Source organism: Rissa tridactyla, chromosome 4, assembly GCF_028500815.1.
Source record: "Rissa tridactyla isolate bRisTri1 chromosome 4, bRisTri1.patW.cur.20221130, whole genome shotgun sequence".
NCBI classification, from domain to species: Eukaryota; Metazoa; Chordata; class Aves; order Charadriiformes; family Laridae; genus Rissa; species Rissa tridactyla.
This window is the reverse complement of record NC_071469.1, coordinates 28956887-28972808: the sequence shown is the minus strand read 5'-3', so window position 1 is coordinate 28972808 and position 15922 is coordinate 28956887. Positions and strand designations below refer to the sequence as shown.

General features: G+C 41.3%; 1 protein-coding gene across 9 annotated transcripts in view; it reads left to right on the top strand.

Annotated features, from left to right (window-relative positions):
* Positions 1-15922, top strand: part of TTLL5 (tubulin tyrosine ligase like 5) — a 158097-nt gene that overhangs the window by 37454 nt on the left and 104721 nt on the right. For 8 of the 9 annotated variants that reach the window (XR_008466039.1, XR_008466038.1, XM_054199318.1 and 5 more), the window contains 9 exons: positions 1811-1892; positions 3441-3502; positions 4249-4340; positions 8538-8579; positions 11662-11775; positions 12153-12244; positions 12858-12920; positions 13885-13923; positions 14849-14994. Coding sequence is in view for 7 of the 9 variants with exons in the window: in XM_054199318.1 (XP_054055293.1) it covers positions 1811-1892; positions 3441-3502; positions 4249-4340; positions 8538-8579; positions 11662-11775; positions 12153-12244; positions 12858-12920; positions 13885-13923; positions 14849-14994 (732 nt within the window). In the remaining 2 variants the exon portion in view is untranslated. The remainder of the gene's footprint in view (positions 1-1810; positions 1893-3440; positions 3503-4248; positions 4341-8537; positions 8580-11661; positions 11776-12152; positions 12245-12857; positions 12921-13884; positions 13924-14848; positions 14995-15922) is intronic. The other variant, XM_054199320.1, reaches the window with a different exon arrangement.

The window sequence follows — 15922 nt, the reverse complement described above, 5'->3', positions numbered from 1 at the left end:
GTCAGGCTGGCTAAGGTCAAGAGGTTTCCCATATGCATTTGTAAAAGTAGATGGAGTAAGTCAGTAACTGGGTGGGAAAAGAGGGAATTTTAAAGAGCAAGTGATTTGGAAGAGAGAAAAGTATGGGAAAGGAGGACGAAGTCAGAGGTGCCAAAATACTAGCAAAGGTCCTTTGAGGGGCAGAAGGAGGGAATGGCCAGCAGCAAAAGAAGCAAAAGCTAGTCAAAACAAAATGTTATGCTTCCTGAGAGGGGTTGGGAGGTCGCAGACCATCAGCTGCCACAGGCTCACTTCTGTCTCAGGCATGAGCTGCCTGTCCACTGAAGTTTGCTGCGCCATTAAGAGTCACAGGTCTTCACCAAACCTAAGATTATATTTTGAAATGATGTATTAAAATCATGAGAATATTCTTCTGGTCAAAATGCTTTGCTAATGTTTACACTTATAATCCCCACCTCCTCCTTTTCCCTTTACTGCAGCCTTTCCCGTCTGGGGAGCAAGAGAGCCAAACATAGATTCAGCCTCATTTCTTTAGAGTGAACCAACTCCTTAACTCTCTGCTGTTTTCCTTCCCACTCAATGTCTGGCTACACAGTCTAGAAAAGTGAGCAGGCAGTACTCACTCTGCTACCATTTACTCCCCTTCCAAGCTCCCTCCCCCCAGCTCTTTAACTTCCCATTTTAAGCTACATGAGCTCTTGCACAGCTGTCTGCAAGGGAAGATCTTGTCAAGCAGTCTAGCTCCCCGAAGCCAGCATCAATGTCAGGCAGGCAACAAAAGGCTGAGGCCCGAATTCAAGGAAAGCAGCATGGCAAAGAAATTCTCCTGCTTTCACTCCATGTACTAGGGAGCTGGTTAATTCTGTGGAAATCCTTCTTCTCTGCCAATACCCTGCTCTGCGGTGTTTTGAAAAAAATGTGCATAAACTGCCCTGATGATCATTAACTGCATTTCTTAATGCTGGAAGAGGGAACTGCATTAATGCCAACTTCTGATTTACAGTTGTCTTTGTGTAGCATCTTTCTTGCAACTCTTTCGAAACTAGAGAGAATGTGTGTATAGAGTGAAATAGTAAAATCTGTCTTGGAATGGGAAGCTGGCTTCAATCTGACCTGTGTAGAGCAGAACACATCTAGCAGATGTAATATGTTATGAATGTTTCAGAAACTAAGAAAAAATATTTCTATAGTTGTTTGCTGTGAAGTGGCAAGCTGTCAATAAGATAAAGAGTTATGGGATGTTGTCCATGTAAATGGAGCCGCTGAGGAGAAGACTCTTGTACTCCTATGGGGATATTGCAGAAAAACGTACAAGAGTCATTGAAAAGAAGCTGATGCTTGAAAGAAGCAAGATTTTCTATAGATGACTGGAACAATGAATATAGGGATTAAAAAGTGAAAAGGAGAATGAAGTTCTGTTGTTTCGAGGATCCAATGGAAGAAGTAGATTTGACCTGCTGTGCTTGTGTCAACTTGGGGGGGGGGGGGGGGCGCAGGGGCGGGGGGAATAGTAGAGTTCTGCAAAAACTGCAGTTTGTGGACAGCAAAGAGTTTCTTTTTCTATATAATACTTTCCTAAGACCCATTTTCTACTTTCCTCTTTCCCCCACAAACAGAATATACTTAATCTTGATTCTGAGGAAGTGAAATTTCTCACTTACAGAATGTTATTATTTGTTCAGCCCTAGAGAGTTCACTGGATTTAACATAAATTATACAGATAGAGATGACCTGATAGAGACTAATGTTGGACCTTACCTGAATGTTTAAAGGTGCAGTAAAGTAAACTTAGTCTCTTCTGTGTTTTCAGAACTGTATGGTTTTGATGTCCTTATCGATGATACTCTGAAGCCCTGGCTACTGGAAGTGAACCTATCCCCATCACTGGCCTGGTAAGCGATTCCCGGTGTAATATGAGGCTGGGACTGTTGCTAGAGAGGGTTGTCCTTGAACCTTGTGGTCCTAGGAGGGCATGATTTCTTGATGCCTGCAGAGTATTTGTTCCACTACTAAAACTGACAGAGAGGATAGTCCTTTGCTTTTCCCTTTGCATAAACAAACTTATTGCAGCAATAGGTTTTGAAAGAACCCAGTTGGGATTCCATTTTCTTTTTAATTATTTCTCCTCCACAGTCCATCATCATTGTTAACACTTCATAATCTCCCATCATAGCTGGATTTTGAAACTCTCCAGACTATTGTGTGGGGTTTCAATCTGCTTGGCTGAGTAGAATCTTTAAGATTTTGGAGTCCAAGCAGAGCTCAGGCATTATGCTTGATTTGAGTATGTAGATGTATACTTGGGCTCAAATTTTTGGTGTAGTACTCTTTAGCTAAAATCTAAAGAGTAGAGTAGTGTTGTCTTGGCTTATGCTGACACTCATACTCTAATAAAACTCGAGAATTTATTTTTGTAGATATCCAACTATGTGTGTTTTCTGGACTACTGTTTAACTTTACAGGAGCACAGATGCACAACACACTTTTGTAGTAATTTTTGTAGTAATATTTCAGTTATGACAGTATAAATAAGTTTTAAGTTATATGTTCCCAGAATAGCCATACTTTACCTTCCTCCTGATTTTTTTTCTTCCTTTCCTTCCTTCTTTATGCTGCATAGAAATTTTTTCACACACTGTTCATAACCCTAACTCCCACAGTACCCATTTTGTTTTCAGTTGCAACTAGAAGGTTTCCACAACACTTAATTTCCTGGTTTAGTGGTTTGTGCTCATATATATACACACTGAATTATTTGCATCCTTTGCTACGTAAAACTCTTAACTCGCATCTGTATCATTTGCTCTGCTTTGTTATGACTGCCACTTTCTTTGTCCAAGCTATTGGCATCTATCGCTGTGCTGTGAAACATGGCTGGTTTCTCTGCTCACAAGGAATCAAACTCTGCCTCTCTGATCTGAACTGTATCCATTGATTTACCTCCCCCCCCGGCCCCTGATAAAATTATGGATGTTTCCCATCTGTCCACACTGTCTGATCTCTTCAATCTATCGCCTTCCCCAAGCATTTTTTCCCACCCATTAGAACTAACCCATCTGATTTCATGATTTTATGTGGAAGAGGCATAGGTAATTGTGGTTTTTAAGAATTCTACAAGAGCAACCTCTATCTACTCCATGAAACGTAACATAGATACATTCAAAGAAAATGTTTCTAGTCAAGCAGAGCTAAAACAAGGGCATATGTTGTTGTATTAGAAGGCTGAAGCTGTGAAAAAGGATAAATAGATTAATGTGTTGCTGTTTCATCCTTACCTGTGCATGTGAAAATCACCTAGTTTTCCTTCCGTGTTGATTTTATCTGTGTTAAGGACCAATACAAAGAAACTATATTGGAAGGTATCTTGAACATTGATACGTTCCTCTCATTTAGTGCCAGACAAATAATGTTCTCTTGTCCTCTGTTGCATGTGGGTATAGTGATGCTCCTTTGGACCTGAAGATCAAAGCCAGCATGCTCTCAGATATGTTCACTCTTGTAGGTGAGTGTAACAAAAAGCTCTTTGATTTTTCCCTCATTTAAAACCAATAAAAGGTAGATTTATGAGCTGCATGTTATTAAATGAGTATCATAGAGGAGTAGCACTGGGAAGTTATATGTGGACACTTCAACTTCAGAATAATCTGGCTGTTTGTGATGTTTAGGTGGTATTAAGAGTCCCTGGGTTGGTATTTGATGACACTACTCTTTTTCTTTAGCAGGTGACTTCTGCTTAGCCCACAGAATCAGTATTCATGGGGTTTTTGCTTTTTTTTTTTTTTTTTTGTTGAATGTGTGTGATCTGGTTAGGCTATGTTAGAAGTGGAGTCATGACTGTGAAGGCTGCATGACTGTCTAGTGTACAGCACCTTTTAGGCATCCATAGTACATCTTGGCTCAGTTACTTGCTGCAGCTTACCCCTAGTACTAAAAGAGGCAGAATTGTTATCAGGTAACCTGCTCGGCTGTTCAGGAAATAGAGCCTATCTCTATGCTGTTATTCAGTAACCCATCTTATTGATGTAAGTATTTGGTTTTGAAGCAAGTTACAGTTTTATTCAAAAAATGTAATGCAATATACAGTTTGGGATTAAACAAAGCAAGTAATAAAATATAAAAGCATCCTTTTTGGTCCTTGGGCAGGGACAGGAAGGTCATGTATAGACTGAGATCATTAACAGGAATGCTAGGTTTATATTTCAGGGTTTGCCTGTCTCAAAGTTCTCATGTGGCTCCTGATGCCCATAGGCTTCGTGTGCCAGGATCCAGGCCAGCGGTCAACCCGGGCCATTTATCATTCGTCTGAATCTACCAGGAGAAATCCTTACCAGAAGCTGCAGGTAAGTGACTCCAACAATGCAGAACTGAGGAGGATAGCAGGAAAGTCATTCTCACTGAATTTGGCTCACAGGTGAGAGAGCCAGTTGAGTGCATGAGGGCTTATCTGGATTTCTAGCATCACTACAGAAGAGACTCAGGGGATGCACCTGACCTATGGGCTTTTCAGCCACTTTTGTTTTGTTGTGAACAACAAGCTTTCAGAACCCTAGAGCTTTATGAATGTCTCCAAGACCACCTCCTAGGCAGAAAGAGCTTTTTGCATTTGAAATGTAAGGCTTCTTTCCCATTCACTGTTGGAATCTCTCACTTCCTTTCCTGTGGATCCTTGGACTGAGACCTCATGTGGCTTGCTGTGACTGTCCATGACCTTTTCTGCTGAGACTGTGCTTTCTTAGCACTGTAATGCTGAAGGGCAGTTGTTCTCTATGTCTTTTTGGCTATGAGATCGATTCCATAAATATCTGTGGAAGTGGAACACTCACAAAAGGCAGGGAGATCACCTATGTCATTTCACAGAATCACAGAATTTTAGGGATTGGAAGGCACTTCTGGAGATCATCTAGTCCAATCCCCCTGCCAAAGCAGGTTCACCTAGAGCAGGCTGGACAGGAACGCATCTGGGTGGGTTTTGAGTATCTCCAGAGAAGGAGACTCCACAACCTTTCTGGACAGCCCGTTCCAGTGATCTGTCACCCTCAAAGAAGTTTTTCCTCATGTTGAGATGGAACTTCCTGTGTTCCAGCTTGTGTCCATTGCCCCTTGTCCTGCTGCCAGGCACCACTGAGAAAGAGTCTGGCCCCGTCCTCTCGACACCCACCCTTTAAGTATTTATAAACATTGATAAGATCCCCTCTCAGTCTTCTCTTCTCCAAGCTAAACAGACCCAGGTCTCTCAGCCTTTCCTCATAAGAGAGGTGCTCCAGTCCCTTGATGAACTTTGTAGCCCTCCACTGGACTCTCTCCAGCAGTTCCCTGTCCTCCTTGAACCGGGGGGGCCAGAACTAGACAAAGTACTCCAGATGTGGCCTCACCAGTGCAGAGTAGAGGGGGAGGATGGCCTCCCTTGACCTGCTGGCCATGCTCTTTTTAATGCACCCCAGGAGACCATTGGCTGCCTTGGTCACAAGGGCACGTTGATGGCTCATGGTCAACTTGTCCACCAGAACTCTCAGGTCTCTCTGCAGAGCTGCTTTCCAGCAGGTCAGCCCCTAACCTGTACCAATGTATGGGATTATTCCACCCTAGGTGCAGGACCCTACACTTGCCCTTGCTGAACTTCAGTAGGTTTGTCTCCACCCAACTCTCAGGCCTGTCCAGGTCTTGCTGAATGGCAGCACAGCCTTCTGGTGGGTCAGCCACTCCTCTGTTTTGTATCCTCAGCAAACTTGCTGAGGGTATGCTCTCTCTCCTCGTCCAGGCCATTGATGAATATACTGAACAAGACAGGACCCTGTACTGATCCCTGGGGAACACTGTTAGTTACAGACCTCCAACTGGACTCTGTGCCACTAATCACAACCCTCTGAGCTCTGCCATTCAGCAGTTCTCGACCCGCCTCATTGTCCACTTATCTAACCCACGTTTGCTAAGCTTATCTAAGAGGATGTTATGAGAGCGTGTGTCAAAAGCCTTGCTGAAGTAGAGGTAGACAACGTCCACTGCTCTCCCCTTATCTACCCAGCCAGTCATTCCATTGTAGAAGGCTATCAGATTGGTCAAGCATGACTTCCCCTTGGTGAATCCATGCTGACCACTCCCAATGACTTTTTTTTTCCTCTTTTTTTTTTTCCTCTCCATGCTTAGAGATGACATCCAGGATGAGCTGTTTCATCACCTTTTCAGGGATGGAGGTGAGGCTGACTGGCCTGTAACTTCCTGGGTCTTTCTTCTTGCCCTTTTTGAAGACTGGCATGACATTAGCTTTCCTCCAGTCCTCAGGCATCTCTCATGTTCTCCGTGACCTTTCAAAGATGATGGAGAGCAGCTTTGCAATAACATCTGACAGCTCCCTCAGAACTCACAGGTGCATCCCATCAGGGCCCATGGATTTGTGGGTTCAAGTTTGCTTAAATGATCTCTAACCCAATCCTCCTCAGTCAAGGGAGAGTCTTCCTTACTCCAGGCACTTTGTCCTACCTCCAGGGCCTCGGGTTCCTGAGGGCTGGCCTTAGCAGTAAAGACTGAAGCAAAGGTGGCATTCAGTAACTCTGCCTTCTCTGCATCCTCTATCACCAGGGCACCTACCTCATTCAGCACTGGGCCCACATTTTTCCTAGTCTTCCTTTTACTGCTGATGCACTTGAAGAAGCCCTTCTTATTGTCCTTGACATCCCTTGCCAGGTTTAATTCCAAGCTGGCCTTAGCCTTCCATGTTGCATCCCTGCATACTCTGACAGCGTTCCTGTACTTCTCCCAAGTGGCCAGTTCCTTTTTCCACATTCTATGAACTTCCTTCTTCCATCTGAGTTTTTTTTCCCAGAAGCTCCCTGCTCATCCATGCAGGTTTCCTGACTTCTTGCACTTCTTGCACCAATCTTGAGGTTGGAGGAAGTGGTGCTTAAATATTAACCAGTTCTCTTGCACCTCCCTTCCTTCTAGAGCCTTAGCCCGTGGGATTCCTTGAAGTAGGTCTTCGAAGAGGCCAAAGTCAGCTCTTCTGAAGTTTGGGGTTGTAATTCTACTTTTTGCCTTGCTTCTTCCATGCAGGATCCTGAACTCCACCATTTCATGGTCACTGCAGCCAAGGCTACCCCCGACCTTCACATCCCCAACCAGACCTTCTTTGTTAGCACAAGTTCCAGCAGAGCACCTCTCCTTGTTGGTTCTTCCACCACCTGTGTCAATAAGTTATCATCAATGCTCTGCAGAAATCTCTGGGACTGTGTGTGCCCTGCTGTGTTGTCTTTCCAGCAAATGTCAGGGCAGTTGAAGTCCCCCATGAGAACCAGAGCCTGTGATTGTGAGGCTATTTCCAGCTGTCTGTAGAAGGCTTCATGGACTTCCTCTTCCTGATCCAGTGGTCTGTAGTAAACACCCACAACAGTGTCTCCCATATTAGTCCATTTGGACTTTCAGATACGTTTCCCCTCAGGCAAATAGGCGTATGCTTCTGTGAGGGACATGCAACAAGTTCAATTAAGAAACGAACAGTTATTTTTGCTCAGTGACAGAGTATCATACACTGTCTGTTTTGGTATAGGGAAAACTCACAGAAATTGCAACATTTCACTTCTTGTAAAACTCAGTCTTGAGTCACTGGAAGAGAGATGAATAGTTGGTAAGGGGAGTATCTACAGGATGCATGGCTGAGTCCAAAGCTTCTTCAGGGTTGTAGCTCTTTCAATTAATTGTAAGCAATAAAGGGATCTCGACCTGTTTTGTATAGATCACCTGTAGAGAAGAACTTGGCAGTAGTACAGCTAGAAATGATACATAGGTCTCTTGAGAATCCTTTCTTACACCATTTGCTCCTCTTGGGCATTGGAGAGGAGGAAGGCAGCCCGAATACCGTGAAAGCAAGAAAAATCTAAGCTCCTATGGTAATAGTTTTCTTTTGAACCTACCCCTGTCATGAAACTGGTTTTGCTTGAAGGCCTGATGCCAGATAAATAATACAGGGTACCTTTTGACATTGTGCTGATGTTTCTACACCTGCTTTGCAATGTTAAATAGAATCTTGTTTCTCCACAAGAACTGGAACATTCTTGAGATATTGAAATGAAAAGGCTTCTGGTTGTTCAGGATTTAACTATTTTTCTTTTACACTTTCTGTTCTAAGAACAATTCTACTCAACAACATCTGTTTCTCCTTAATACATAGCTATTAAATATTTTCCTCTGGGTAGCTCTTATCTTAAAAAAAATAAGGATTTTGGTCATGAAAGTTGACTTCATTCATCCATTCTGCAGAGCTCTTTTCTGTGTGCTTTTGAAAATGATGTGTATGTGCAGATTCGTTCTGCACAGTTGAGCACATCTGAGATTAGGATTAGTGCCGTGTTTGGAATGAGAACAGGATACATTTGTGGAGGGTATGAAGAAGATCTGAACTGAGATGATAGAAGCTTTTAGCTATATCTCTGGACTTCAGTTATACCCTTTTGCTTTCGGGCATTCACTTCTCTGCAACTCAGGCAAGGATGATAGTGTCTTGGAGAACACAAGGCTTTTATTCTCTTTGTGTGTGTCTCTTGCAGCGTCCTGTGTCTGCGCAGTTGCAAACAGCAAGCACCAGATTGGTAAGTACCCTTCAGCTCCCTTCACCGATATAAGGGACACAATTTCAAATATTACCTTGTACAATACTCTTTGGTGCAATTGGTCCCCAAATATATTTTGCTGCTAAGTAGCCTGGTGGGGGGAGAAGTCAACAAGAAAAGAGGAGATGGTTAGGTACTGGCATATGTTTCCATGTGGCTAGAGCAAAGGTTGGAAAAACATTACCATGGGTTCTAGCACCTTAAAAAAAAAAAAAAACAAACAGGTGAGATGTGCTGAGAGTCAAGGTCAGCTGGGTCAAATACCTCAAAGTTTTTAAGCCTGCAAGTATTTCTGAACTGCATTTTAAAGAAATTGGATATAGATGTTTAAAGATAAAGTTGTCACTCTGGTCATCAAATGATGAAGACAGTGGCAGCACAGTGTTCTGGATTTGGTAGGCCATTGAAAAGGAAAGTACAAAAACAAAGGAAGAGCTGGTGAAAGCAACTGTGAATAGGAATATCACACCAAAAAGAAGGAGGAGGAATTTTTGTCTTGTGTACTACAGGGGATGGAATAAGTCTGAATGAAAAGGATAGCACAGGTGAATCTGTATTGACAAAATTCAGGTGGCCCCATAAGAGAAGTAATTATTTTCTATGAGACAGTCATCTGAAGGAAACTACAAAAATTTGAGAGTGAACTGGGTCAAAATAGATACAGAGATAAGGGTTTATTAATGGAAAAACGTAGAACTAGCGTTAGCATAAGTCAGACTGCTCCGCATTTCTAAATGTTGTATTTGGCACCCTCCTTGCAAGCCATATGGACAAATCAATGTTAGTTTACAATTCTAAGCACCTGGTTGTGTGGGGACACGGTAGGCATTATTTTGCTGCTAGGCTTCCTGCATGAACTTAATAGCAGTGATTCTCATGTTTTTTGAGGTTTCCCAGCAGGAAGGAAGGTAGGACAGATGGAATCATCTTGAGAACTGAATTCATTCTATGTGCTGCTGTTTATGTCATTCTGTGTAAGTTTAGCTGAGGCTGAGAGAGGAGAGTCTTATTGAATAATGAGGTTTCATAGAGAATAGGAAGGATCTTTGTGCCAACTGCTGTCAGTGCTTAGTATAATTAGAATCATGATGTGGGAACCAGAGATGCTTGCAGAATTTGGAGATAAAACAAAGTGGTTGGATTTATCTATACTTTTAAAGATAAGCTGGGTCAAAGAGGAAACAAGGTCTTTGTGAAGTTGGAGACATTTCCGTGCTACAGTCAGAGAGCATTCTGCAGTGAAACGCTGGAGGAAAAAAAAGTGTGTGTTGAGGAAGTTTGGGAAAGTTAGTTTTTTCTCTAGCATTTTGACAGTGTTGTACTTTGTTCTGAGGTAGGAACCAGAGCTTCACTAGTTTTAAGAGCCAGAGCTGCTAATACGTAGGCATACATTTTCTGTTTGTAATCAATGAAACCATCTCCATTGTCTCATGATACAATGGAGATGACTTCATTGAATTATTTCCTTAGTAAAGGAGATCATCTGATAGGATGAAAAATTTCCTGTAATATTCTCTTTGAGCAGCAGTTTTCACGTGATGATTGTTATGGTAATGTCAGGAAATGGTTTTTAAGAGGAGGTTTTAGAGGAAGTTATTAAGCAAAGTTGTTGGGCTCTGCTTTTGAAATGGAGGAAAGCTTAGGAAGAAAGACTAAAAAAAGCCTTTCAACTTAGTCATCTACAGCATCAAGCAAACCTTGACTACTGACATTTTTATTTCTTCTGTAAATGCTTGTGTCACCTACCTTCTCATCCAGATTGTCTTGTTTCTCTTGTTTTTATTCAATCAGTTTTCATTGGGCTTAATGAAATGTTTCAGCTGGCAACTGCTACGTCTGTTTTCTCTTTTCATCTTCCTGTGACAATCACTGCAGTGTAACCCATTCTAGCGCAATGCCTGTTGCTTTTGCAATTGCTTCATCTGCAGATTCTGAATAGCTGCTTGCAATTTCTAATGAAACAGGGAATGGAATTCAATTCCAATAGTCCTTAAAAATAAAGATACAACCTGATCTTGCCACGAGTTTTATTTGTATCTGAGCAGTATGGGGTATTTCCCTGGGCTTATCCATCTTAAGTTTTCTGTTGTGTTTTTCTCTTTCTAGATGAAGAAGGTGTTCTGGGCATTCTTTGCTCAGTATAGTGCTAAAAGAAAAGTTGAATTTTGTATAAAGGCCTGAGACCTTCTCAGCTAGACTCTTTTAATGCTGTTTTTTACAGAGGTAGTTTATCTGTAGCTGGTCTTAGGCCCAGTTAAGTGTACTTGAGAACATGTTCAAGGATTTCAGTCTTGCTGGGTTTTTAAGATTTTATAATCCTGATAATTTGAAGACACTTTGAATTCCTGTCCTCTATTAGAATTGATCAGGACTGCCCATCAGGTTAAGAATGACCTTGGAGAGACTGTCTGCAAATACTTCTTTTCTTAATTTTTAAAATTTGCTTATGTGTGCAAATTTTCCTGATATATTTATGTACATATACAAGATCTGTCCATACGTGAGAGAAGTAGCAAGTTAAGACCCAGCAGTATAGTAATGAAAGAATAACAGGTGGTGAACTGAATTTTTCACTTTTTCCCTGCAACTTTGTCATCAGTGGATTATAGTTCTGTTCTTCTAGTGTAGTGACACAACTGGAACAGAGAATCATGGTTCTGGTACCACTGAGGTGCGAATCTAAGTGTATTTGAGGCCTGTGAATGTGAATGCTGACTCTAATGCCCCTTGGATGAGGACTTCTCTGTATGAAATCCTGGCTTTGGTGCTTTTGAGTGTGTCTCATGTTTTCCAGAAGGGGACGGGGGCATAAATACCAGCACTGATGCCTGAATTGTGAGTGCTGCTGTGCTTAAAAACTAGGAATGTGAATACTCCCACTTAGAGCCTGCTGAGGTGTCGACTTCTCAACAGCTGGAGTGTGGAATTGTGAATTCTGGCTGTAGTACTGTGGAGTGTAGATTCTGCTGGGAATGGGGTCCTAGAATTTGAATGTAACTTTTTTTAAAAAGTAAATTGAGAGAGGAAAAGGGAAAAATCTGGATTCACATTGTCTCTACAGCGTACCCGTCCTCTGTCTGCCAGTGATGCTGAAATTAAAAACCCACTGCCCTCAGGGAGGGAAAAAGCAACAGGAAGGCAAGGCAGCTCTATGCTAGGTCTCTCCATTGAGGAGGTAAGCTAGCTATTAGCTGTCTTTTATTTACCTTGGCTTTCATGCAATATGTGGGGTTATTTGCTCAGCAAAGAGCAAGTGCATATAAGTACAAAAAAATTGACAGAAGTAGTATAACTTTTGAAACAGAACTGCTGAGTTTTGCTGCTGGTACTGCCCTTGCCCTCAGTCATGCCAGGCATACATATGTGCTCCAAGCAGGAATAAACTCCTTCAGAATTTAAATGCAAAATAAAATTGCTTAAGGATATAATATGCACCCAGCCCGCTCCCAGGACTGCAGTAATAGTTTTGTCCTCTGAAACTCAGAGATTTTTCCAGGGTTCATTTTTCATTGTATCTGTTTTGCTGGCTATTTTTTTTTTTTTTATTCCAAGATAAAAGTTCTTCGTCGAGTGAGAGAGGAGAATGAACGGAGAGGAGGCTTCATCCGGATATTCCCTACCCCATTAACATGGGACCTTTATGGGTAAGAATAAGAATCCAATAGGATGGCTCAGCGTTGCACTGATGCTCTGTGTTGAGCGATATTCTGTTAGGTATATGTTGATCAACCGGCTTAGCAATCAGAAAGACACATATCAAGGGTTTTGTTAGAGTTTATTTTAGTGTTGAGGATGCTTTTTTCTGATCACTTGTTTTTAATTGTTGCTGCTTTGCCTGACTGCACTTTGTGGAAGGCTGTCAAGCATTGTTTCTGATGTTGCTTTTCTGTCAGGATAAAAAATGTCTTCACTTCAGATAATCCATTCCTGCTATCTGCTTTTATATCCTACAGCTGCACGTACTGTGTACTCTGTCATTAGGCCATAAGCACAATATAGGACTCATCCCATGACTGATACGGTATTATGCTTTTCTAATTTTTCCAGTCTGTAATGTTTCTCTGTGTCTCTTGCCTCATGAGCAACTTCAGCTGAGAAGTGATAGAGCTCGCTTCCTTTCCTGTTTTCTGTTATGGTACAGCATATTGTCTCAGTCTACTTCTGGGATGTTTTTTTATAGATCATTTATTTCTGTATTATGCTGTCTTTCATTGTGTTGAGCTCTATCTTTATACATCCTGTATTTTGTTTTTCTAGATCCTTTTTAGAGCACAAGACATCAATGAACTACATGCTGGCTACACGTCTGTTTCAGGAGAGGTAGAAAGTTTTTCTATTTGGGAGGGAGGCAAATGGCAGAAACAGCATGAAAAGGATTGATTCCTTTTCAATGGATTCAATGGATTCAAGTGGATCAAATCCACTTATGTAATATTATAAACACTGGTCTGCAATTGACAGGGATGGTAATAGTTGCATGTCTGTTCTCTAGTGTGCCAGTGACTGTGGAGGTTTCTCACACTTCTCTGTGTTGTGATTCTGAATCCAAGGGCAAAAAGGACAACACGCAAAAGGCATGGGAGTCATTGCAGTAAAAACATGACTATAGACGTGAAAAACCTTTGAGCACCTAGGTTTCTCTGTGAAAGGGTTATTGTGGTCCTTGCTTACCTTTTGTTTCAAGTTTAAAGTCATGTTAGAGCTTGTCCTCATGTAAAGTAAGCACTGAAATTTACTCCAAAGGTTTAGTACCCTTATCTCTTGACCTGTGCAAGTATGACTTGATGTCTTTTTCCTTGTGTTGTGCTTGGGTGGAAGTGACAGTTCATGTTGCTAGCTGAACTTCCATTGAGAGCTGTATGCAGTATCTTTTACTGTATGTTTAACACCCTTCCTTCTCAACATGGTTTTTATCGAAATTTGAGATCCACAATAAAGTACCTACAGAGTAAGGATAAGGTTGCTGACTGAGGAGACAATATTTACAGAAGTTCTTCCTGTATCAGCACTGTACAATTTTTTTATTTTTCTTTTTTCTGTGTACTTTCAGGGATGTGTCTAGAGCGTAGCTTCAAATTTAAGCCAGACAGATGCAAGCATCAATTTCAGAACAGCTTCTCAGATTTCCTCTTTTGGAGCCTTTCTTTTCTCCTTTAAGATAGAACTCACAAGGAATTCTGTAAATTTGGTCTTTTCATTGCACATATGAAAGACTTTGGAGGCTTTCTTGATCCAGTCGGTGATCCATAATAGAAGGTAATTTTTGCTGGTTTTCTCTTTGTAGGGGCAAGATGAAAAGAGACTTCATCCCTGAGAATTCCCGGTAAATGGCTTCTTAATTAAATAATTTGTACTTTGTAGGATTTATTCTAAACTTAGATTTCCAGTTTCATCTTCCAAGTCCTGGGTCAACACCTTTCCTACCTGTTAGAAAAGTACATACAGTGAGCAAAGAGTATCCCAGCATGTGGAGAGCTTAAGTTTTGTTGGACTGGACCTTAAAATTGCTCCTCTTAGGGTTTCTCCTACCTACCATATTGATAAGCTGCATCACTGAGCTCTCTCAAAAGATCCTGTAATGCATGAGAGTTTTGGACTCGTACCCATATATTCACTTTGCTGTATCTAAAAGATAAATGGAGCAACAGGAATTTTCTGTGGATGTTCCCACTTATATCATACAGAGCACTTTGCAGAATCTTTGTGCACTGGCAGAAAGTGATGTTTGTCTCCCTTAAGAAATCTGGCAGGGCTCCTCTCTTGGTTTAGGGAGAACTTGTAGAAAGGTTGTCATTTTTTCGCTCAGATGATGTTAAAATTCTTATCTGTGACCAAACAGTGAAGGACAAACTATCTAAATGAAAGGTTCAGAAAACTGGACTCGGGTCCATGTGCTGTCTTCCCACTGCCCTCCATTGTTTTGTATTCTTGGAATTCACAATTCAGTTTTCCCTGTTAATTGTGCCTTGAGCTGCTGCATGGTGGACAGATGCTGCTCAGTCATGAAAGCATGACAGTAGATAAGTGCATTTTGGGGCTTTGAGAGTTGATGTTCCATAAAGTACTTGTAAGACTCCCTTCAAACATTTGCAGGCTTTAAATAGAGCAAAGTTAGACTGACCATAAATATTTCTTCCCCATGTCAGAAAAACTGTTTCTTGAATGAATTTAATCTCCTAAGTCTCTTGTATCATCAGGGAGAGAAGTATAAAGGGAGACTGAGGATGTCTCTCTATTATGCTTCCCAGAGCAGGTTTTAATGGAAGGCTGGATATGAGGCTGGAAGCTGGGGACTCTCATGCTCTTTTTTATGAGAGAAAGCTTGTTTCATTGGAGTTACGGAAGCGCCGGCGATGTCACGGCAAGGCTAGAGCAGCACGGACAAGATCATCAGGTATGCATGGCTAGAGTCTTACACGAGCAGCTAGTCAAAACAAAGCAAGCAAGGACTTTCTAATTTGAAATGTGTGTGAATGGGGTTGTTCTGGCCTTTGAAGCCCCTAAAGGGATTCACAGGTTGAAGTTTTCATTTCATAGCTTTCATTCCAAGTGTTAATAGTTTTCACTTTATTCTTCTTCTGAGCTCCCTGCCTTCTTAGTGCCTAGGACTTCATTCCTACCGTTCCACATCCCCATGTATATGACTAAAGGTAATCATTATTTTCTTGAAGATGAGCTTGTGGTTGCATTTTGGGTATAAGAATTCAACAGTATGTGTGCCTCTATAGTCCTACAGCTTTTCAGAGAAAGATGAAAATTTGGGACCTTCCAGGCTGGTTCTCCTACACAGCAGTTACTCTAAGCTTTTGGAAAGACAGAAATCCTTCTTATCCAAGCTGATGTGGGGAAAAACTTTAAAAGGATACCGAGGTGAATGATCCTCATAAGTGTCCGTTCCTGCAGCCATTATCTAAACTTTTTTTAGTAGCTGTGTGATACTGACTGCAATGGGAGAGATTGTATGTTATAACATGATTTTTTGGTACTATGGTAAGGTGTATGATCTTTATTGGCACATGTGGAAGCTTAGATTTTATAGTTTTCATTTTTCTGACATGAAGATACAAAAAATGAGTATATACATCAAGTATGAGTGTATATATGTCATTATATATAAAAGAATCAGGATAAAATATAGGAAAATGCCTTTGTTTCTTTAACTTTTATTTTTTTATTTGTAAAGTTAAGACAAAAATCTTGTTCTGTTTTCTCTGATACTGGAAAAATTTGCTTCACAAGTGTTTGATACACAAGCAGAAAGAATAATAAGGGGTGGCAATACTTAAGATGCTATCGTAAAATGGTGGTGTTCTGTCCTTCTA